This window comes from Panthera uncia, chromosome D4 (genome assembly GCF_023721935.1).
Source record: "Panthera uncia isolate 11264 chromosome D4, Puncia_PCG_1.0, whole genome shotgun sequence".
Classification (NCBI taxonomy): Eukaryota; Metazoa; Chordata; class Mammalia; order Carnivora; family Felidae; genus Panthera; species Panthera uncia.
This window is the reverse complement of record NC_064807.1, coordinates 68862395-68883386: the sequence shown is the minus strand read 5'-3', so window position 1 is coordinate 68883386 and position 20992 is coordinate 68862395. Positions and strand designations below refer to the sequence as shown.

General features: G+C 44.7%; 1 protein-coding gene across 1 annotated transcript; it reads left to right on the top strand.

The window, feature by feature from the left end:
• Window positions 1-3267: 3267 nt before the first annotated feature.
• On the top strand, window positions 3268-18517 carry TXN (thioredoxin). The gene is made up of 5 exons (XM_049636985.1): window positions 3268-3383; window positions 7782-7886; window positions 8339-8398; window positions 16240-16305; window positions 16785-18517. The coding sequence occupies exons 1-5, from the start codon at window positions 3360-3362 to the stop codon at window positions 16845-16847; spliced, it is 318 nt and encodes a 105-aa protein (XP_049492942.1). The 5' UTR covers window positions 3268-3359; the 3' UTR covers window positions 16848-18517.
• Window positions 18518-20992: the final 2475 nt, after the last annotated feature.

Here is a 20992-nt window from a genome sequence, read left to right as displayed (position 1 = left end):
AAATAAATACCTACTGGTGGAATTACGGGATCATATGGTATTTCTATTATTAAAGTTTTGAGGAACCTCCAAATTGTTTTCCATAGTGGATATTTCCAAAGGATATTTCTTTGAAATGCAGATCCCATGGATCTACCTCAAAAAATTGTTATCCCATGCATGTGTCTGGGTGTGGTCCAGCGTCATCAAGTACCCCCAGCTATGCTGAATGAGATGGTCAAGGGCCACACTTAGGGAAATCTATGATCTGAGAAAAAGCTTGCTTTAGAAACCCTAGAGCTGCATTTTCTTCAAATTCGGACCTCTACAAAGACAGCAAACCTAGTTTTCCAGTCCCCCATGGAGCCTCAGGCTGAGCTGACCCAGAAACCTAAAGCAAGTCTATCACCCATGCCACTTGTTCCTGTTCTGCTTGATGACATGGAAGTGCCATTTTTGCCTGTCCCGCATCCATTTCCCTTTTCTCTGCTAACCCTCTGGATTTCCTCACTTCTGGTTAAAATGGTTCAAGCAAGGTGGCTGCCCTCCCTCCCCACCCCCAACTCAAGTCAATGAAGGTCAGCCTCCAGAACATTTTCTAGAACAAAGAAAAGGAAAGCTTTTCTTTCAGGACTATGGGGCTGGTAGGAACCTAAGCCTAGAGTGGCCGGGGCCAGTCTCACATAAGGTGGAGAGCCTACCGAGAAAGAAACCGTAGAGAAGGTGGCCCTGTGACATCTTTAGACCTCTGGAGCTCTTGGTAATATGAGTTACTAATTCTCTTTTTGGTGTGAGTCAGTTTGAGTTGGAATTTCTTCTTATAGCTGGGAGTTCTAAGACACAGAACTGACCCCTCAAATGGAGGCCTTTACATCACCCTGTCTCTCCTCTTCTTAACCTCTACTTCTCTACCCAAACAAATCCTCACTGGGCTGTCCCAAACAATTCCCCTGCACCTCACTTGCCTCCCAGGATGTCACCTCCTTGCCACAATGGGACACAAGTTTCCCATGTCCCTCCAGGTCGGGGACTTGTTCTTTAGGGCCAGGTTTAGTTCATTTTTCTTCCACTCTTGGGGACAAAAATCCTTTTCCTTTGAGAGGCATGTTATAGAGCTCACTGTTCATTACTGATTCCTGATCACTTAATTCACTTAGGATTCTGACACCTGTTTCATAGTCTCCACTTCCACCTTTGCCATCATTCCAGAGGGATTTCACCATTCCACTTAATAGCCTGTAATCATAGCTCATGTAGCATTTACTGTGTACCAGGCATACTTCTAAGCAGCGTACATATATTTTAGCTCACTCAGCTCTTGTAATAGCATGAAGTATTATTACCCCCATTTTATAGATGAGGAAACTGAGGCACAGAAAGGCTATTTAGACTCTTCTAGAGTTACCCAGCTCCTAAGTGGTAGAGTGGGAATGTGAACACAGAGTCTAAGTGCAGAGTCTGGGCTCTTAACATACATGCTAGCCTCCTAGTTCGTGTTCTCTAAAATTGTAGCATCCCCCATATCCACTCTATATTGGTCCTGTGAAGGTGGCGGGCAGTCAGTACCTCTTCCAACTGAGTCATTGTATATCTGGAAGGTCCTTGGAGAAGAGGAGATATCAGCTGAGGGTGGTTTGGATGGTCATAGAAGGTCTGTACCTCCCCCTTTGTACAGCACATGATTTATTGCCATTGCCCATGTGAATGTACCAACTAATGGAAAGGCCCCAAAACTGGGATTTAAGTTGGGCCAAAGACACAGCAACAGAAAAGCAGTTATATATTCTGTCCTGGTACCCCATAAAACCTCTTCTGCCCCACTAGTCCTTATTCTCCTGGGAAAGTTTCTGCAATCGGGCCACTCCTCAGAACGTGTGTCTTGTCTATAGCCTTACTCGTGGCCATGTGCTCCTCAACCCTGTAGAAGGTGTGCACAATAGGTTCAAAACCTCTGGTTTTCTTCCTTCCTCTGTTTGCAAGAGCAGCGACAAGGAAGGCAGGGGGCCGTTTCACCATCCCAGCCAATCACACCTACATGTAGCTTCATCCAGAGTTGTTCCACCCTGAAAATTCCTGCCCAGACCCCCACCCAACATCATCCCACGTCAATGCCTTCATTTCTCTCTCCAGCTCAGCAAGTTCTCCACCTTCACTTCCCGCTGCTGATGGGCCCTCCCGGCTTTACAATGCCTGCTAACACAACTCCACTGCTGCCAGACCCAACCTGCAAATGCATCCCTGGATCAACACAAACGACCCACTTCTCTCTTCCAGGTTCTACCACGGGGAGAAAAAAACTCACACAAACGTGTGTGCTGGCGCCATTATAAATATAAGATCGCCAAGATCAGCATGCCCCGCTCCATGACACCAAGCAAGCCTAATTAGTACGCACAACGGCTTTAATTATAACTATTTATTGAGTGCCTACTCCGTGCCAAGCACTTGTCTTAATCACTTTCCAAGCACTTTATTTAATTTTCAAAACACCACCACTCTGAGTTAGAGACTATTCATGGTTCCCATTTTACATAAAGTAACACTGGGGCTCGGGTAGGTCGGGAGGAGCTCGTGGTCACACCTGCATCCCTCTAGACGCCAAGAACACCGCCTGCATCTGTCTGCTCGTCAAGAGCCCGGCCCGTTCCCGGCAGTCTTTACCACCCCAAACTGCAGTGTCACGCTGGAGCAGCGTTTTCAAGGGTGAAAGTAAAAGAACAAGAAGAAAGGAAGAGAAGAAAACCATCGCGATAAGCTCCAGAAAGGAGGGCGCAGAGATACTTCCTGGTCAGCGTTACTCAGCACTTTGTGGGGTTTGCGGGGCTGGAGGGCGGGAGCATAGCGGGCCTTTTCGAGGAATCCACCTCTGCCTAAGCGGCCCCTTCACAAACCCAGGGGCGTTTGGTTAAGGCCGGCTGACCCCTTCCCAGGTGGCCCTGTGGCTCTGGGGGGGTGGCCGTCCGCGTCCCCGCCTGCCCACCCCCTCGTGCACAGTGTGCGCGTCCCGTAAGCCGCTCGGCCGCCCGGACAGATCCCGGGTCCCAGCTGGGGTGCGGACGGGCGGGCGGGGCCACCGGCTTTGAGTCCAGGGCACTCCCTGGGGCCCCGCCCAGCGCCCGCGCCGGCCCCGCCCCCGGGGAGGCCCCGCCCCTAGCGGACGTCCCGACGGTTCCGGGAGGCGGGGCCTGGCCTGGGCGCCTGGGCGGGCGCGGGAGGCCCGAGCGGGCGCGCCCCCGCAACACGCACGCCGCGCGCGCCCGACCGCCCCGCCCCAGTTGCTATAAAGGGAAGGCGGGCCGAGCCCTCTGCGAGCTCTGTCCGGCGTTTACGATCCGCCTTCATCTGTCTGTACAGTCGCTTGTCAGACCCCAGCCGCCAAGATGGTGAAGCAGATCGAGAGCAAGGTACGCGCTTCCCGGGGAAGGCCAGGACGCGACGCGCAGCCTCCGTAGCCAGGGAGGGCGAGGGCGAGAGGTGGGCAGGCGCCCCTCCGCAGCCTGGGGGCAGGGGACGCGACGGTCCGGCCTGAGACTGCGGGAAGCCCGGGCCTGGGCGCGCCCGAGGCGGCCGAGCACGCCCCGGAGGAAGGGAGGAGAGGGGCGAGGGCGCTCTGGATGGCGTGCTCCGGGTGCCCCCCGCTGCCTGTGTCCGGTGCGCCAGGCGTCCCCCCACGGCGCCTCCTGCACCCCCGTGGTCGGAAAGCCCCTGTTGAGGGGATGAAGTCTGCCCTTGGACCCGGTCCGTCTCTGGATACGGGCCGGGCAAAGAGATGGAGGGCCCCTTGAAGGAGGCGCGGGGTTGCGGGCCGCCACTCCCTCCCCGGTGGGCGGCGTGATCACCCACGTTGGGCGGGCAGCGTGAACTCCCCCGGGAGCGTATCCTGGCCGAAGACCCCGGGCGCCTCCATCGCTGCCCGGCCCCAGATTTGGCGAGTGCTGTCTCCACGCCAGGGGGCGGCTCCGGTCTGGAGCCCCCTCGCAAGTACGAGTCCGGCCTCTAGGCCCGAGGGGCCCAGGTGGCCGTAAGGAAGTGAGGCCGGGGCCGCGCCCTCGGGACTCCTCCTCTTGCGGCGCTGGGCGTGTTTCCGGCAGCCCTGCCTTTGGAATGACTCAGTCCCCAAGACTGGGCCCAGGGGCCTCCTCTGCCCTGCCCATCCGTGATTCACCCACGGTCGGGGGTTTTCGCTGCAGCAGGAGTGCCCCCGAGGCGGGCGCGCCAGGTGGTGGTTCTGCCCTATTAGGAATGTCCAGGATAGTGTTCCATCATCGAGAGTTATTGCGAGCCTAATGCCCTGCTGCTCAGGAAACTCTGAGCCTGACATAGCGTCTGGTTGGTATGCCGTAGCCACTCAAGAAGTGTTTGTTAAATGCAGTCAAAAAAGTGAGTGGGAGAACATTGATGTTGCTCGAACAGTGGAAAACCCCTCCAAAGCGTTTACCCTGCGGTACCTCCCATCCCAAGCCCTCGCCCGCCTTCAATGTCTGGACCTCAGAGGTGCTGGGGTGGCTTCGAAAATGGAAGTTTCTCTGTAATGGTCCCTTTTTGTTACTTTATAATCAGGAAACGTATATGGTCATTGTAGAAATTTTGGCCAGAGACAGATCTTCTGTTTCCTAGAAACACCTGCAAAGTAGTTGAGATTATTTTATGTATCCTGTTTTCTGAGCCTCTCCCTACCCGTCCCCGCCCCCCCCCCCCCCCGCCAAGTTTAGCCTGAGCCCTTCTCAGGTAGTTAGAAGCTTTTGTAATCATTTGAGTATCTGAACACATTGCTGCACACTCAGGCAGTTTTTAGGGCCTCCAGTGCAGCGATTGGGTCAAGGGACATGAACCTTTTATTTCAGGTTTGTAAATGCCCAAACCACACAGGACAGTGCTTTTACTCCACCCCCATCAACAGTGACATTTCCCCCCTAACTTTGACCAAATCATTAATAAGAAAAATGGTCTTGTATCTTATTTTAGTGATGCTGAACTTTTCCCTATATATATGTTGATTGATTATAGTTCATTATCTGCTTGTCCTTAATTTTTTTTTTCCTAATGGCATCCTTTTTATTATTATTGTGTGAATTTTTAGATTAAAATTAGCAGCCCTCTCATTTGTTGGAAAGGTCATTGAGTTTTGTTCCTCCTATTTTTATTCAGTACCTACTGAGTGACAAATATCAGTTCACGGGTTGTTCTCCAGGGTCTGGCCATGTCATCAGTATAACCTAAGAGGTGAGAACCCATTAAAAGAGTAGGACTTTGAGTGGCTTATAGTAGTTGTCTCAGAATCCCCATACACTGCAAACAAAATCGATTAATTCCTAGAACACACCTTTCAGTCTTTCCCCATTTTAGCTGTCATAGTTATGGCACCCTCCTCCCCTCATTAATGGAAGACATGTACAAAGGTGACTGGAGATTGGTTACACAAGAAAGGACTACAGCCTGGGGCCTAAAGACCCTGATAATCAGTTGACCTTCAAAATTATGACCCAGAGGCATTAATCAAAAGTTAAACTCATTTGAATGTTACTAGTAAATATTGAACACACCTTAGATTTCCATCCTGATGGGCTAAAGTTGGTGCCATTGGCCATCCAAGACCTCTCTTTCTGAAGTGTGATAGTTTAGAGTCACTGGGATCTATTTTAGATATAAGTGGACTGTAAATGTGTGATGAGAAAGAAATCAACCCAGTTGTGTGTTGTTTTTTAAGAATAGCATCGGCCATTTATTGAACGCCTACCTTCTATACATGAGCGTTCATGCTTGTTAATTACCTTCAGAATGGGTATGTTTAGGAAAAGAAATCCTAGAATCTGTTCTTATCTACCCCAAATACATTGTTTTGTTTTCTGAGTATTTATGTCCGTGATGGGGACCTTTATTTATCCTCATAGTTAATTTCTGGGAGTTAGACCTCGTGAGATAATCTTGAATCGTTTTCCAATTGATGTCTCTTTAAGACCAACTTAAGTATCAGGAGAAGACAATTTGTTGTGACCTCTACACATACCTGGCTCTGTAACTCTTCAGTTAAGCCAAAAGTTATTGTTGCATGGTTTGTTTGTTTTTTGTTTTTTGTTTTTTGTTTTTCAGAATTTTACGTAGTTTTGCTAGAATTTGATTCAGCAAATCAGAAGGTTTGAGGGAACCTTTGAGAGTGTTTGAATAATATTTTGTGTTGAAAGTAATCTCAGGTATTTACTGGGAGCCAACCATGTTCACAAAACAGTGCATTCATCTGATTGGACGTTATCATTCATTGACTTTTTTCCTGTCTAACCTGGTTCTTGCAGTAGAATGGCTAGTTTGACCTTTTAAAAAATCATGTTAGTGAAGGCTTTGCATTAAATTCATCTGGAAAACATGGTGATGGTTTGGAAAAATGATTTCTATAATTCTAATTTGTTCTCTCTCCCCATCCCCTCACACACACCTAATATCTCCCCACACCCTGAAGGTGGGGTGAGAGTTTGTACCTGAATAACTGAAAAGGTTATAGAAGTCATGACATGGGAATGCCACTTGTGAATTGCTTCACCAAAAAACAGGAGTTGGAAATTAGAAATATAGAAAAGTAACTGTACTGCAGAGGAATTCACTTTAGATTTTTTTTTTTTTTTTTTAATGGTATTTACTTTCCTTTAGTGGATCAGATCTGATATGATTCTTAGCTTTCAAGGGAGGGGAACGTTAGTTTTTCATTAAACCAATGTGACCAGCATTTTTCCCTTGAAGAAAACCTAGACTTCAGATACAGATGTTTATGTTTTGGTTTCTCTTTGTTGCCCCAGTTTCGGTAAGCACTGATTAAATTGTGATTAAAAAAGCAGCCCCTTGTTAACTCCAAGGTTAGGTTCCTAGGGTTACAATATCAAAACCATTGGTAAATGACTCAGGGAGATGGGTGGTAAGGGATTTCTTGATCATGTCTCACTGCTGGAATTTTATTTGACATTTCTAATGCAAAAAAACATTTAAGGAAACTTCTTTGCGTGAAGAACTAAAACTATTATTTGGTCACCAGTAAGAGCAGAGTTTTGAGATAAAGGGCAGACATCAACCATAAGCAGTATGATCTCATCTCTGGAAACTCCACTAAAGGGAGTATAAGGAAATATGCCCAGTGTCAACAGTGACTGCCTGAGTGTAAACGTTTGGAGGAGGTTTATTTTCCTTGATATTTTTTCCTTGATTTTTTTTTTTTAAAGCTTTTGACATGTTCCACTATAGACCATTTTAATTAATAAAGTAATAGCTTTTAAGTTGATTTATCTGAGAGAGAGAGCACGAGTGGGGAAAGGGCAGGAAGAGAGTGAGAGAGAATCCCAACCAGGCTCTGTGCTGTCAGCACAGAGCCCAATAACTGTGAAATCGTGACCTGAGCTGAGATCAAGAGTCAGACACTTAACTGACTGAAGCACCCAGGGGCCCCAATAAAGTATTAGCTTTTAACATTGCAAAATTCTGTGCCTTTGTGGCTTATTCAATTGAAATGACCCTCTATGAGTTGATACCCATTTAGTGAATGTTTACCATTTACCTAGATTTGATGTGGAAATGTAATACAAATGTCTTTATTTTAATTTGCTCAGTTGAATATAGATAAACTATATACATCATACTTGTTTCGTCTTATCAACTCTGTGGGATTTTTTTCAGTTTGTTTGGTTCATTTTAGCTTCTTAGATTTTTAAAAAGCAGTACCTTTGAATTGTTCTTTGTTATCACATTCTATCAAGTTTGATCAGGGCTTTGGGAAATAAAGGAAGCTGTTTAACCTATGCGTTTCTTTTTTTTCTCCTTAGTATGCTTTTCAGGAAGCCTTGAACAGTGCAGGGGAAAAACTTGTAGTAGTTGATTTCTCTGCCACGTGGTGTGGACCTTGCAAAATGATCAAGCCCTTCTTTCATGTGAGTATGAAATCAGTTCTGTTTTATAAGAGATTCTGTTTCGAGTGGGTGGTCACAAAGCCAGGAAAGGACAGAGTGTTTTTTGTTGTTGTTGAACCTTTGGTGTAGAAGCAATAGTGTAACAACTTCAATAATTGCTTTTGACGCATGTGTAGCCCAGTGAAGACAACTGTCAGAACTGTCTTAAATGGTTTTTGCTTTTCTTGGAGTTGAAACCCAGGCCCTGTTTGAAATTCAGGCCTCAGAGCTTGACGTGTCAAATTCTTTTATACTAGGAGGAATCTGATTCAGAGAAACTGTATGTCCTTGGTGCTTACCTGGTCTCTAGTCTGAATCTTTAGATCTTTAATTAGTAGTTTCTACTTTTATCATGGTTTGTATTTAAGAAGCTTGAGTATAGTGACTGCCATTACCCAGTTCTGAATCTTTCTGGATTTTTTTAAATTTTCCAGTCCCTCTCTGAGAAGTATTCCAACGTGGTGTTCCTTGAAGTAGATGTGGATGACTGTCAGGTACGTGACTGGAAATTTGGAATACTACTGAGCTTTTCACATTGGCTTTTTCCTTGGAACTGGAAGGGCTTGTTTTCATACATGTCAAATAATACCGGGACTACAGCCCTCACTTAAAAAAAGTCATCGTGCCAATTATGAGCTTAATCCTAGCTCTCAGGAGCTTTGTACATCACATCATAAAATAAGCATAAAAACAGATGGTTGAGGCTGCTCTACCTTACCGCTCACCTTTCTGAAAGTTGAGACGCTCATTAAATCGAAATTGAATTTGATTATAACTAAATCCTTAGACTGGAAAATGGAGAGACGGCTCTTAAGATTCATGAGAAAGTGTAGTCACAATCATCTTGCTTGATTTTAATCAATTAGAAAGCCCAAATGTTTGAAAGAACCGACACCAAGGTGCTTGATAGAGAGCCGAGTGTAATTTAGGGGAAATTAACTTTACAAATACTTGTTTAGCATTCTGTGTTAGCGTTACATTAGCATTACAAATACTTGTTCTGCCCGGGTCTGTTCCAGATGCCTTTCTGCTACCCATCCCCGTTTTACAGATGAGGATAAACCCAGAGGAGTGATCCACGGAGTTACAGTTAGTGGCAGAGTCAGGATTTAAGATGCGGTACTGTAGAGGAGGCTCTGGTGTAGGGTGGGTGCAGATCGAGTTCCTGGCACATGACTTGCCTCGTAAGCAGCCCACTGAACTAGGAGTGTGCCTGTTCGTGTTCAAGAACAGCACCTGGGAGTTCTTTACAGGTACATGCACGTTTTTCCCTTAGCCCCAGGGGGGCAGGAGGGTGTAGGGTATGCTACGGCAGTAAGGGTGCTCACGCGGGTTCCAGGCCTGGCTGCAGGACTTCTCCTTTAGGCCAGCCTCTCTTCTCCCTTCAGCTCTGGTTCTTCTCTGTGCCCGGATCTTGACACCTGCCCCATCAACCTCCAAGTGTGGCTTTTTCATTGAGCAAACCTGGAATGTTTAGTAAAGGTCCTGAAAGGTTTATAAAAACAAGTATGTGGCAGTACTTTCCAAACCTGTAAGCACCTGTCGACACCACATCGCTTTTTCTAAGCACCTTTTCTCATTCTATACTCGTACCTTTACTGGTGAGGTCCTCTCTATCTACCTGGCTCATCCTTCCCTTTCATACCTAACAAACTCCTAGTCATATGCTTCACATCTTCTCCAGGAACCTTTCTCCACTTACCCCCTTTTATACCTGGACTAAGTTAGTTCCCTTTCCTCTGTGTCTCCATGATGTCCTCTGCCCCTCCTTTCCCCTTGCGTTTATGGTAGTGGATTGGGGAGGACCCCATATTTAGGTGGCCTGCCTTATTTTCCAGCTCCATCCTTTATCAGCTGTGCCTGTTTGAGCCTCTGTAAAATGGCAGTGCTTATCCAACATCACAAAGTAGTGGTTGTCAGGATTCCATGACCTAATACGTAGAAGGTGCCGAGAACAGGGCCTGGCACACGTTCGGTGAATCTTAGCTAGTGGTGTATTCTTTTGTCTGTCCTTTACCATTAGTGCCTATAAGTTTCTTGGGATGAGAGACCCTGTCTTATTTACTTGGCTGTGGTAAAGCGTAGTGGGTGTGGAATGAATTTATTAAATGATGACGTTATTGTTCTGATGTGTCCCAGAGTTTTAACAAAATGACAGTAGATAGCATGTGCTTGGGAAAAAAATTCTAGCTCCCGATCTAAACCTAATTTACAGACTTACTTTTTTTATATGATCACTGTAGGCATGTGAAAATGGCACCTGGAAGGGACTAGAGAAATTTCTGACTGGTACTATGGCCCTATCAGATAGCAAGCGACTCTCCAAAGTTTTTATGTGACAGGACAACCTGCTAGGTGCTCTGCCCGCGTTAGGTCACTTAATCCTCATGAGAGCTCTGATGACAGTTGCCTGCATAGAGCAGGTGATGGGGCTACAGCACAAGAGGAGGGCTAGGTCAGTTGAAGCAGAGCCTGCCAGGGCGGACTCTTGCACCTTGCTGGACCGAGGGCAGGTGCTTTCACTGCCTGAGTCTAAAACCTCGGGGAAGGAGATGTGCAAAGCAGTCAAGGACTCTATGTGAGAGAACTCCTCCTTTCTGTCTGGTTAGCGTACACACCCTGAACGTTTCTAGACCTTGGAGTGACCCTCTCACAAGTTGGGGACTTTTCACTTTGCCTCCATATTCTAAAGATTGAGCACCGTACAGGATTTTTCTTTGACTACTTTTGTGGTACTATTACCATCTAAATAGCCTCCTCGATCTGTTAGGGAGTAAGAACCCGTTGGTCACCTACACATAATAACTGCTGTCAGCACCTACTCACCTCGCCATTCTGAATTACCCTCCTTGCCAGTTCTGTCAAAAAGCAGTTCATTAAACAATCAGCCAGTTTTTCCTCGGGGAATTTCCAAGTCACAGGAGTAGATCCTCCAGTTGCTTTGCAGCTCTAGGTAAAAGCATCCCCTCATTTCGATTGTAAAATCGAGACCAGGGATAAAAAGTACATCAGTCACATTTCTCCGTATTAGATTCTGTCATTAATGGGTGAAATTATTAATGACTGAACTAGTTTAAATTTTTGTGCAGATAATTCCTGCTGAATTTCAGCCTTAGGGTACTTTGTACTGTCTTTGGCATAAGCAACATACAGTTTTAATAGATAGAAGACTCTGTAAGCACTTGGGCAGGAAGAAGTTAGCTTTTAGGTGTAATAGATTCAAACAGACCATCAGGAGGTGTGGACACACCATGTGGCCCTCAAAATCATTTTGAGGGGTACCAGCCCTTTTGAAAATGCTGGGCTCTACTCCCAACTCTGTACAGGGTAGGATACTTATTTTGTAAATTAAAACAAGAAACAAAGTAATTTAGACCCGATGGTTGTGCAGCCTTTTAGAACCGCCGTATGTTGCCGTTTTGATTAGAACAGCCAGGAAGGACTTCGTAGAAATGACAAAAGCAGGTTTGAAGTTACTTTGGCTGTATGGAATTCTAAGCTGAAAACCAATGAAACTAAATTTAATAAGAGAAAAAGTAGTCTTATTACACTTACTGATAAAGACGTATACAAATCTGAGATTGGGCAAAACCAGAGGGATGGAGAACAGATTGGGGTAGGGGAGGACTTGAGTATCAAGGGGCTGCTGAGGAGATTGTAGGTGAGCAAGGGAACCGGTCTGTATCTTGATTTTGATGTTACCTGACTATGCATTTGTCAGAACTCCCAGAACTTAAACACCCTGTAAAAACTGAATTTTGCTTTATGTAATTTTTTTTAAAATTCCAGATTGTTTACAAAAAATAGGAGTTGGGGGTGTCATTAGGGGGTGGACTAGTTAAGTGAGGAACGTGATAAACTTAGGATGGAGAATGTTTAAGGCTTCAAATGTAACTAAATTTTTAAGTATGAATACCTTTCAAGTCACTATAGGAATAGGCAAATTAGTCCATAGAACAAGTAGTAGAAAGAAATACTAATTTTAGAGAGTAGAGATCAAATGCTAGTTATGAACTAAAACTTGACTGAAGTCCATAAAAGATATTAATAGATGGGCGTACTATGTTCCTGGATAGTGACTCAGTATTATTAAAATGGAGTACTCCCAAGTTGGTCTGATTAGATCTCAGTGTGCCATTCTGAAAAAATACAGTCAGGAAAGTATTTTTAAAAAACAAACACTAATTGGGAGAGAAGTTGTGGGAAATGAGAAAGGAAAAGCCCCGTAAAAATACAGTGTATTAGCTGCCCTTATTAAAACAATGTAGTCTTGTAATGTAGGTAGGTATACGCATGGAACAGAATAGACGGTTCAAAAAAAAAAATAGGATCAACTCTATTTAAACGTGTATTAATCATTAACAGTTTGGAGTTAAGATGTTGCATTTCTCCCTCCGTTAAAATTTGTTTTCTAATGTTTATTTTTGAGAGTGCAAGTGGGGGAGGGGCAGAGAGAGGAGACACAGAATCCGAGGCAGGTTCCGGGCTCTGAGTTGTTGGCACAGTTGTCGAACCCATGAAACATGAGATCATGACCCGAGCTGAAGCCGGATGCTCAACTGACTGAGCCACCCAAGCGCCCCTAACCTAGAAGACATTCAAACAAAAATCCTAGTAAATACTGAACATATTTCCAGAAATGATGGAGCTGTTAAGCACATTGATGGCCCTGGCTTTCATAATCTCAAGAACAGAACTGTTTTTACTCTTGCCACTGAGGAAATGGGCCTGGAAAAATTCAATCACAGACCTGAAGTCTGTTTAATGCTCAAGCTCGCACTTTTAATGAATGGGGTAGAGAAGGGCTGATGGATTTGATCAAGTGAAGTCAGACTAGGTGGCAAAAATCATGATAAATACTGAAATTGATATGTACTGAAGTACCTCCCAATATGAATGTGTGTCTAGAGCTTTGAAAAGGAGCATGTTTGGGGTGCCTGGGTGGCTCAGTTGGTTAAGTGTCCACCTCTTAATCTCAGCTCAGGTCTTGATCTCAGAGTTATGAGTCCAAGCCCCACATTGGCTCTGCGCTGGGCTTGAAGCCTATTCAAAAACATGTTCTTTGTCTTAGCAGTTCTACTTCCAGGGGTGGTGATTGACCCAGGATGTAGATATTTGCATAGGAAGATGCAAGTGTTTACGTTAAGCAAAAATCAAAGCCTTTTACTTATTGACCAGTGGACTAGTTCCAGTGGTGATACCTCCATACAGCAGCTGCTATTAGGCCATAAAAAATGATTGTGTACTTTTTCACGGGGAAAAGTCCACTGTATGTATATATTATACTGAATATACAGGTGTGTTACCGTGCGCGCAGGATAGGTTTTATAAAGAAAAGCATTTAGGTACACTGGTGAGATGTTTATGGTGACTTGTACAGATTAGGACTGGTTTCCTTCTTCCAATTTTTTGCCTTGAATGTAGGTTATACTTCTATAAAATGAAAATGATCTTCCTAGGCCCATCAGTTTCACTTTAAGGTTTTTGCCCTAAGATGTGTCTGAGGATTTAGTCACAAGGATGTACAGAAATTGGAAATAACAAAGCCTCACTTTTGGGAATCAAGGCGACCTAGGATTCCATACCATAAACAAAGCAAAACAAAACCACCTTCACACCTAATGAAAGCAAATTCTAAATGCTTTACATGGTAAAGTTTTAGTTAAAGATTTGAGTGCGATTTTTAAAATTTAAAAAATACATCTTGTTCATCTTATTTTGAGAGGAGAGAGAATTCCAAGCAGGTTTGAGCTCATAAACCATGAGATGGTGACCTGAGCCCAAATCAAGCGTCAGACATTTAATGGACTGAGCCATGCAGATGCCCCAGGATTTTTTGAATGCTATCACAGAGCCTTGGCACCACTTCTGAGTATTCGTCTATTTTCCAGTTTGGGGATTTAGTTTTTTATAAGTCCCTTGTTTAATAAGTCTCTTACTGAGAGAGTCCCAAGCAGGCTCTGCACTGTCAGCACAGAGCCCAACTTGGGGCTTGATCCCATCAACCATGAGATCATGACTTGAGCCAGAATCGAGAATGGAAGCTTGACCTACTGAGCCACTCAGGTGCCTCAGGATTTATTTTATTGTAAATTCAGCAGTTGTACCAACGCAGGAACGCTGGTCTCTGGCTAGTTGAGGCAGAAGACATCCAGAATCCTGAGAACATCGATTAGACTGTCACATCCATTGAATGAGACGAGACCCTGTATTTTCTGCTGATAAAGCTTTCTCAGCAGAAAGTTATGACGACTGGCCAGCACTGTTTTACCTGCCTTTGTGTGTGATGCAGCTCACTCCCCCGGTGAGTTTCTAATTAGAAGTGGAGGGGGCGGGGTGGGGGGGCAGTGCACCTGGATGGCTCAGTAGGTTGAACGTCCAAGTTGAGCATCCAGCTTTGGCTCAGGCCATGATCTCATGGTTCCTGAGTTTGAGCCCCACATCAGGCTCACTGTTACCAGTGAAGAGCCTGCTTTGGATCCTCGGTCCCCCTCTCTCTGCCTCCACTTGTGCACCACTTGTGCTCTCTCAAAAGGTAAATAAAACATTAAGAAAGGAAAAATAAGTGGGGAAGAGGGTGGCTTATCCTTTCCAGGCTGCTGCCCTTCTACCATGAATATAACACAAACACCCTTTTACTTTGAGCCTTTTGCCAACTGCCTGGATGAAAGGTGGTGTCCAACCGATGGCTTCCGTGTGTGTAAGAGAGGGAAGGGGCTATACCAAACAGCTGCTCTCCCCAGTGCTGTGAGGGATGAGCCCAGTGTTTCCAGATACTCCAGTGTGAGAAGGATCTGCTAGTGGGCAGCCAATGCAAAGATTTGTTCTTAAGCTCTTGCATGAGCCAAGCAGTGTATCTGGATCAGATTCAGCCCCTCAGATGACCAGTTTTCAGTCTTTTACCTAAGTCAGCCCCCCAGCCTAACTTACCATCTTCTGATTTTCTGAGTACTCCTCCAGAACCTTGACATGGGCAGTTCATAGTCTTCCTGTCAACTCTTCACCACGTTTTCAATCTTGGATGCTCTTGCTACAAGGGAATTATTGGAATTTTATGTGGTGGTCTTATCGCATGTTCTTAGTAGTTTCCCTAGGCGTTCAGAACCTGTTAGCCATTTTTACTCCAGTCATTACTGTCCTTGTGCCTCTGTGTTAGCCAGCATTTAGAGGAAGAGTCAAGGATATCCAAAAGGAACTCCGACAGTATTATCCACTACCCTTTCCTGCCCAGGCTACCAACAATGCAAATTTATAAAGCTGTAAAACCACACTTTTCTTTCCAGTCTCAGAGGAAGAGGTCAAATTAATAAGCTGGCATACTGCCATTACCAGTGGCTCAGAGAGATCACTCCATTTTTATAGTCCTGTGCCCTCCCAAATTGTATATTAGAAGTCACCGTGATGCCTTTCTTTCCTCTGTAAACTGTTTGGTTTCTGAAATCTGGTTCTCAGAGTTCAGCCTCCTTGGTTGCTGTCCTTCACTGCTTTTTGCTCCTTAGCTGCTGTGTGGTTCTACATTTCTTTCCCAAGCCTCTTGAGGACCATGCTGATATTTTCAATCCCTAATGGATCTTTTCACCTGAACGCTTGTCCAAACCCAACCATTTCCTGAGGCATTTCCCTCCAAACCCTGTGTGAAAAAGGTATGGTGGGGGTAGGGGGGTGTTAGAGGTTCTCGTTTAGTGTTCCTGTAACAGAATTAAGGAACGTTTGATACTCCAGGGACCTCTGTTTCTTGATATGCAGCCAAGTTTGAGAATCTACAAGTCAATGTTTAATTAAAAGCAGAAAAAAAACAGTGTGGAACTTTGCCTTTGGGTTATAGGACTTTGTTCTTGAACAATTCTTGGGCAAGTGAATTGTTGTTCCTCTTGCTAATGCTGGGTTTTAGTCTTTATGACCTTCATGTATGGACTCTATTCCCATAATAAAGACTCAGAAAACTTAGGAGCAAAGAAGGCAAGTGCTGATTCTGAGGAATAGTTAAGATTAAAATCCTGAGTATACATACGTACAGCAGAATTTGTTACTGCTTCTTTATACTTGAACTAGCCGACATAGAATTGGATTAAAGAGCTCACTGGGTCACTGTATATATCTGAGGCCAGTAGCATTCTGCTTATTGGTGGCCCTCAAAGAGGAGAGTACATGTTAATTTTCATTGAGACTATAACGAGTTTGGGTTTTGTGCTGCCATTACATTCATTCTGTCATTCTTCATATGCTTAAATGAGGTGTATAACGGGGGGGGGGGGGGGGGGGGGGGGGGAACATCTGGGATTACTTAGGCCAGAGCTTAATAGTCTTGTTTTCATCCTCTCCCCGCCCCACACAGGATGTTGCTTCAGAGTGTGAAGTCAAATGCATGCCAACCTTCCAGTTTTTTAAAAAGGGACAGAAGGTAGGTACATTTGACCTTAAATCCAGCTGGACAATAGGAAAACACGGTGTAAATTAAGACACTGAAGGGACTTATTCCTTCACATTGGGAATCCTGTCCCCATTGTCTACTTTTAAGAATATGTAAATAGGTTATTCTTCAGTGATTTCAGTACATACTGGGACATCTAATTGAAAATTGATCTTTGTTAGAAGATCCACCATGATTCGTGCTTCATATTTATAAAGTACATTTATCTTTGAGAGAGATTTGCGTAAGAAATTGTACCTCAGCCTTCAGGGCTTTTTATTCCCCCCTCTTAGTTTGTGTTTGTTTCTTAACTTAAAATGTATGTATCTCTGGATAACGACCAGTCTTTCAAGTAAGATGATACTCCCGCTCCCTCTGCTCTCCCCCTCCTTTCCCCATTCTGTGATAGCTTAGTCACAAAACAAGGTTACGGTGCTACATCTAACTGCAATTCAATATTCTCTTAACAGGTGGGTGAATTTTCTGGAGCTAATAAGGAAAAACTTGAAGCTACCATCAATGAATTAATCTAATTATGTTTTCTGAAAACATAACCAGCCATTGGCTCTTGAAAACTTGTAATTTTTTTTATTTACAAAAAAGGAAAGATCAAGTGTGAAGACTATATACCCAACTGCCATCTGATTATAAGTGACAATAAAATATTAATTCTACCCTTTTTAAAACTGTCTGGTGTCTTTGAATAGCTTTCAGATAGGTGAAATGTGGCCAGTAGGTGGTAACTTCTTAGTGACCTTGGTGGCCATTGATTTTGTTTTTTGTTTTTTAAGGGACAGCAGAAGAGGCACCTGAAGTTTATTTATTTTGAGAGCAAGTGAGCACAGGAGAGGGGCAGAAAGAGAGGGAGACAGAATCCTAAGCAGGCTCCTCACTGTCGGCACAGCCCGACATGGGGCTCAAACCTGGGAACTGTGAGATCATGACCTGAGCCAAAATCAAGAGTTGCACACTTAACTGAGTCACCCAGGATGCCCTAGGCTATTGATTAAGGTTAAAAATCTTGTTGGGGGCAATGCAGGTAATAGAGTACTATGTTAAAATTGTTTGACTCCTATGAACAGAGAAAATCGTATTCTCTTTTCTAGCAGGCAAATCCCCTCTGACTGATCCTCGTGACCAAAATTGAGGTCCATCCAGGAAGGAATTTCTCTGGTTTTGAGATTCCTGTCTCGAAAGTTACAGTGAGCTGCTGTTTTGCTAGTGGTAACTGAGTCATGTTCTATCAGCAGAACTTCGTGGTTGCCTCACAAGGGAGTTCTGCAAACATTTCCATGGGAACTTTGATTCCCTCCAAGTATCTTAAGAGACTGGTTTTATAGGCCTGATAGACATACTTACCTAAGTGGTAAAGAGTGTTGAAGTCCTGAGTCTTTAATGAAAGGCAAGAACATTAAGGGTTTCATAGATGAGTGCTACAGAATAGAGAGCCTAGTGGTCAGCCTGTGACAAAAGACACCATAGTATACAATGGAGAGAAGATGGTCTCCAATCAATGGTAGTGGGAAAATTGGGCAGCTACATGCCAGAGATGAAACTGGACCACTTTCTTACACCGTATACAAACCTAAGTGGACTAAAGACCCGACTGTGAGAAACTCGAAAGTGTAAAATGCCCTAGTACTCTGACATCAGCCCTAGCCACATTTTTCTAATGCATCTCCTCAGGCAGGGGAAAAGAAAAGCAAAAATGAACTTGGGACTACCCCAAACCAAAAAGCTTTTGCACAGAGAAGGAAACCATCAACAAAAGGCAATAACCTGAATGGGGGAAGATAACTGCAAATGACCTACCCGATAAGGGGTTGATCTAAAGAACTACAACTCAACACCAAAGTAATAATCTGATTTTAAAAGTGGGCAGAGAATCTGAAGAGACACTTTTCCAAAGAAGGCATACAGATGGCCCACAGACACGCAAGAAGATGCTCAACATCATCAGGGAAAAGCAAATCAAAACCACAATGAGGTATCACTTCACATGGATCAGAATGGCCAGAGTCAAAAAGATAGTAACACGTGTTGACAAGGATGTGGAGAAAAAGGGGCCCGGTGCACTGTGGGTGGGAATGTAAACTGGTGCAGCTACCATGGAAAACTGTGGAGTTTCCTCAAAAAATTTAAAGTAGTGAACAATCCAGTAATTCTACTGGGGGTAAAAAAAAAAAAAGGAAAACACTAAAAAGATAAACACACTTGTAGGTTTACTGCAGCATTATTCATAATAGCCAAGACAGGGAAACAACCCAAATATTCAGTGATAGATGACTGGATAAAGATAATAAACACACACACACACATAAACACCATATGTACATGCACGCATATATACACATATATGGAATATTATAAAGAATGAGTTCTTGCCATTTACAACATGAATGGAGCTAGAGCATTAGGCAAAATGGAGTAAGGCAATGACGTGATTTCACTTATATGTGGAATCTAAAAACCCAAACTGAATAAACAATCAGACCTATAAATGCAGAGAACTGATGGTTGCCAGAGGAGGGGGGGGGGAGGGGGTGATGGATGGGCAAAATGGGTGAAGGGAAGTGAGAGAAGTTTCCAGTTACGGAATAAGCTGCAAGGATAAAAGGTACAGCATAGGGAAGATAATCAGGGGTATTGTAATGATGTTGCATAGTGACCATAGGTACATTTACAGGTGAGCATAGTATGTATAAATTTGTCAAATCACCATGTTGTACATTTGAAATTAATGTCACATTGTGTGTCAACTAGATTTCAGTTTAAAAAGAGTTTTTTAAAAAATGGGGGAAAAAACCCCAGAGTATAAAAAAACAAGTGATTTTTATGTTCTAGACACAACAAATAGAGGATTAAGACAGTTTTTAAATTTGTATAATGAAAATCAGAATTAACCATATGCCCTGTGCCACCCTTATGTTAATTTTTACAACAATCCTAGGAGACAGGTACTGTAATCCCCATTCCCCCCCCCCCCCCCCATTTTCCCAGGGAGGAGACAGGCAAAGAGGTTAGTTTTTCCAGTGTCATACTAAACAGAAGATCGGAGATTTGAGCCAAGGGAGTCTGGAACCACTAAAATGCCTCCCAGTCAAAAGGCTGAATAACTAGTAAAACAATGAGCCCTTATCTGGGTTTCTTTCCTCATCTAAAATTAGGATGCTGAAGGGTGGCCAACATGGTGGAGAAGTAGAGGGATCTGTATTTCCTGTGTCTCTCAAACAAAGACTGGCTGAAGCCTAGGACTTTGAACCCTGGAGAGTCTGGGAGGAAAAGAGACAGAGTCTAAAAGGGAGACAACGGAACAACCTTGACGGGCTATAGGTGGGCGATTGTGAACTGGGGGAGATAAAATGGGCCGCACAGGCACGGAAGGGAGGGATCCCCTTCCGGGAGAGACAAAGGAAAGAGAAAGAGTGGCTGGGGAAGCATAGGACTGTATCTGGACAAGAGAAAAAAGCTCGGACTGGGATGGAGAGGGATCCCATCTCTAACTGCGGGCCTGTCTTCAGACTGGGGCCGGCTGCCCTGTTTGCACATCTAGGGAGGAGGGGAGCCACCCCGGGGTTCCGTGGTAGGTCAGGGGCGCAGTCGCAGCGGGAGAAAATGATCCCCTCCCTGGAGTGCTGTGGGACAGGACACAGGCTGGCTGCGTCCGCCACCCCCAGGCTTGGTGGCTAGTCTGCAGTAGGAGAAAGCGGTCCCCTCCCTGCAGTGCTGCGGCACAGGACAAAAGCATCTGGGACCACATATCACCAGCATAGAGAGGCGCTTCTCCAGTGCTGGAGTGCACAGAGCGGGAGTTTAAATCCCAGCCAGGCATGGGGCAAGGGAGTCTGCAGAGAAAGACCGCCCTGGCTGCTTCTGCCGCACAGTGAGGCCAACTCCAACGGAGTCCACCAGGTCCATGGAGAAGAAACTGGGGGTTCACCATTTTTCTCCCCACCATCATCAAGGCGGGGCCTCAGGGATTGGTCAGCAGGGTCCACAGTGGAGGCGGGACGCCTACACCAAACCACACCCCTCCACTCCGGGTAACTGCTTATCTACTGGAGCAGGATAGACTCTGTGGAACTAGACGGACCCCTCCTCCAGGTCAGCTCTGCTGCATTGGCTGGATTAATTCTAGGACGATTTTTGTTAGATATATTCTTCCTTCTTTTCTCCTTCTTATCTCTTCCCTCCTCTAGGCTGGTTACTCTGGTTGTTGGTTTGTTTAAGCAGACATATTTAATCCATTCCCTTGATACATGTTCTACACCTCCTTCATTTATTTTCCTTTCTCTCTCTCTCTGGAATAATCAAGCTGTATAGCTTCTCTGTCTGGGTAACTTTATCTTCGTTTCTCCCCCGCCCCCCCCCCTTCTTTATTTCCCTTTCTCTCTGTCTGGATTAAGCCCTTGATTCTCTCTGCCTGGTCAATGTTTATTTTTTCTTTTTCCCCCGCCCCTGTCATTTTTCTCTTTGTATGTACTCTTTCATCACCACCTCCACCCTCTTCTTTACTCGTAGCTGGTGTTTCTGGTTTTTTGCTTTTGGATTTTGTTTGTTCTTTTGTCGCTGTGTTTGCGTGTTTTTGTTTCCTGTTTGTATATTTGTTTTCCTTTCCTGGGCTACTTCAAGGAACAAATCAAAGCACACTTGGTGGAGGGTCCAAAACATCACTATG

Bases quoted from the DNA above. Each gene is read 5' to 3' on its own strand.
- TXN (XM_049636985.1), top strand. From the start codon at position 3,360: ATGGTGAAGCAGATCGAGAGCAAG. The intron at 7,887-8,338 runs GTGAGTATGAAA...TAAATTTTCCAG, and splicing joins TGATCAAGCCCTTCTTTCAT to TCCCTCTCTGAGAAGTATTC. The intron at 16,306-16,784 runs GTAGGTACATTT...TTCTCTTAACAG, and splicing joins TTTTTAAAAAGGGACAGAAG to GTGGGTGAATTTTCTGGAGC.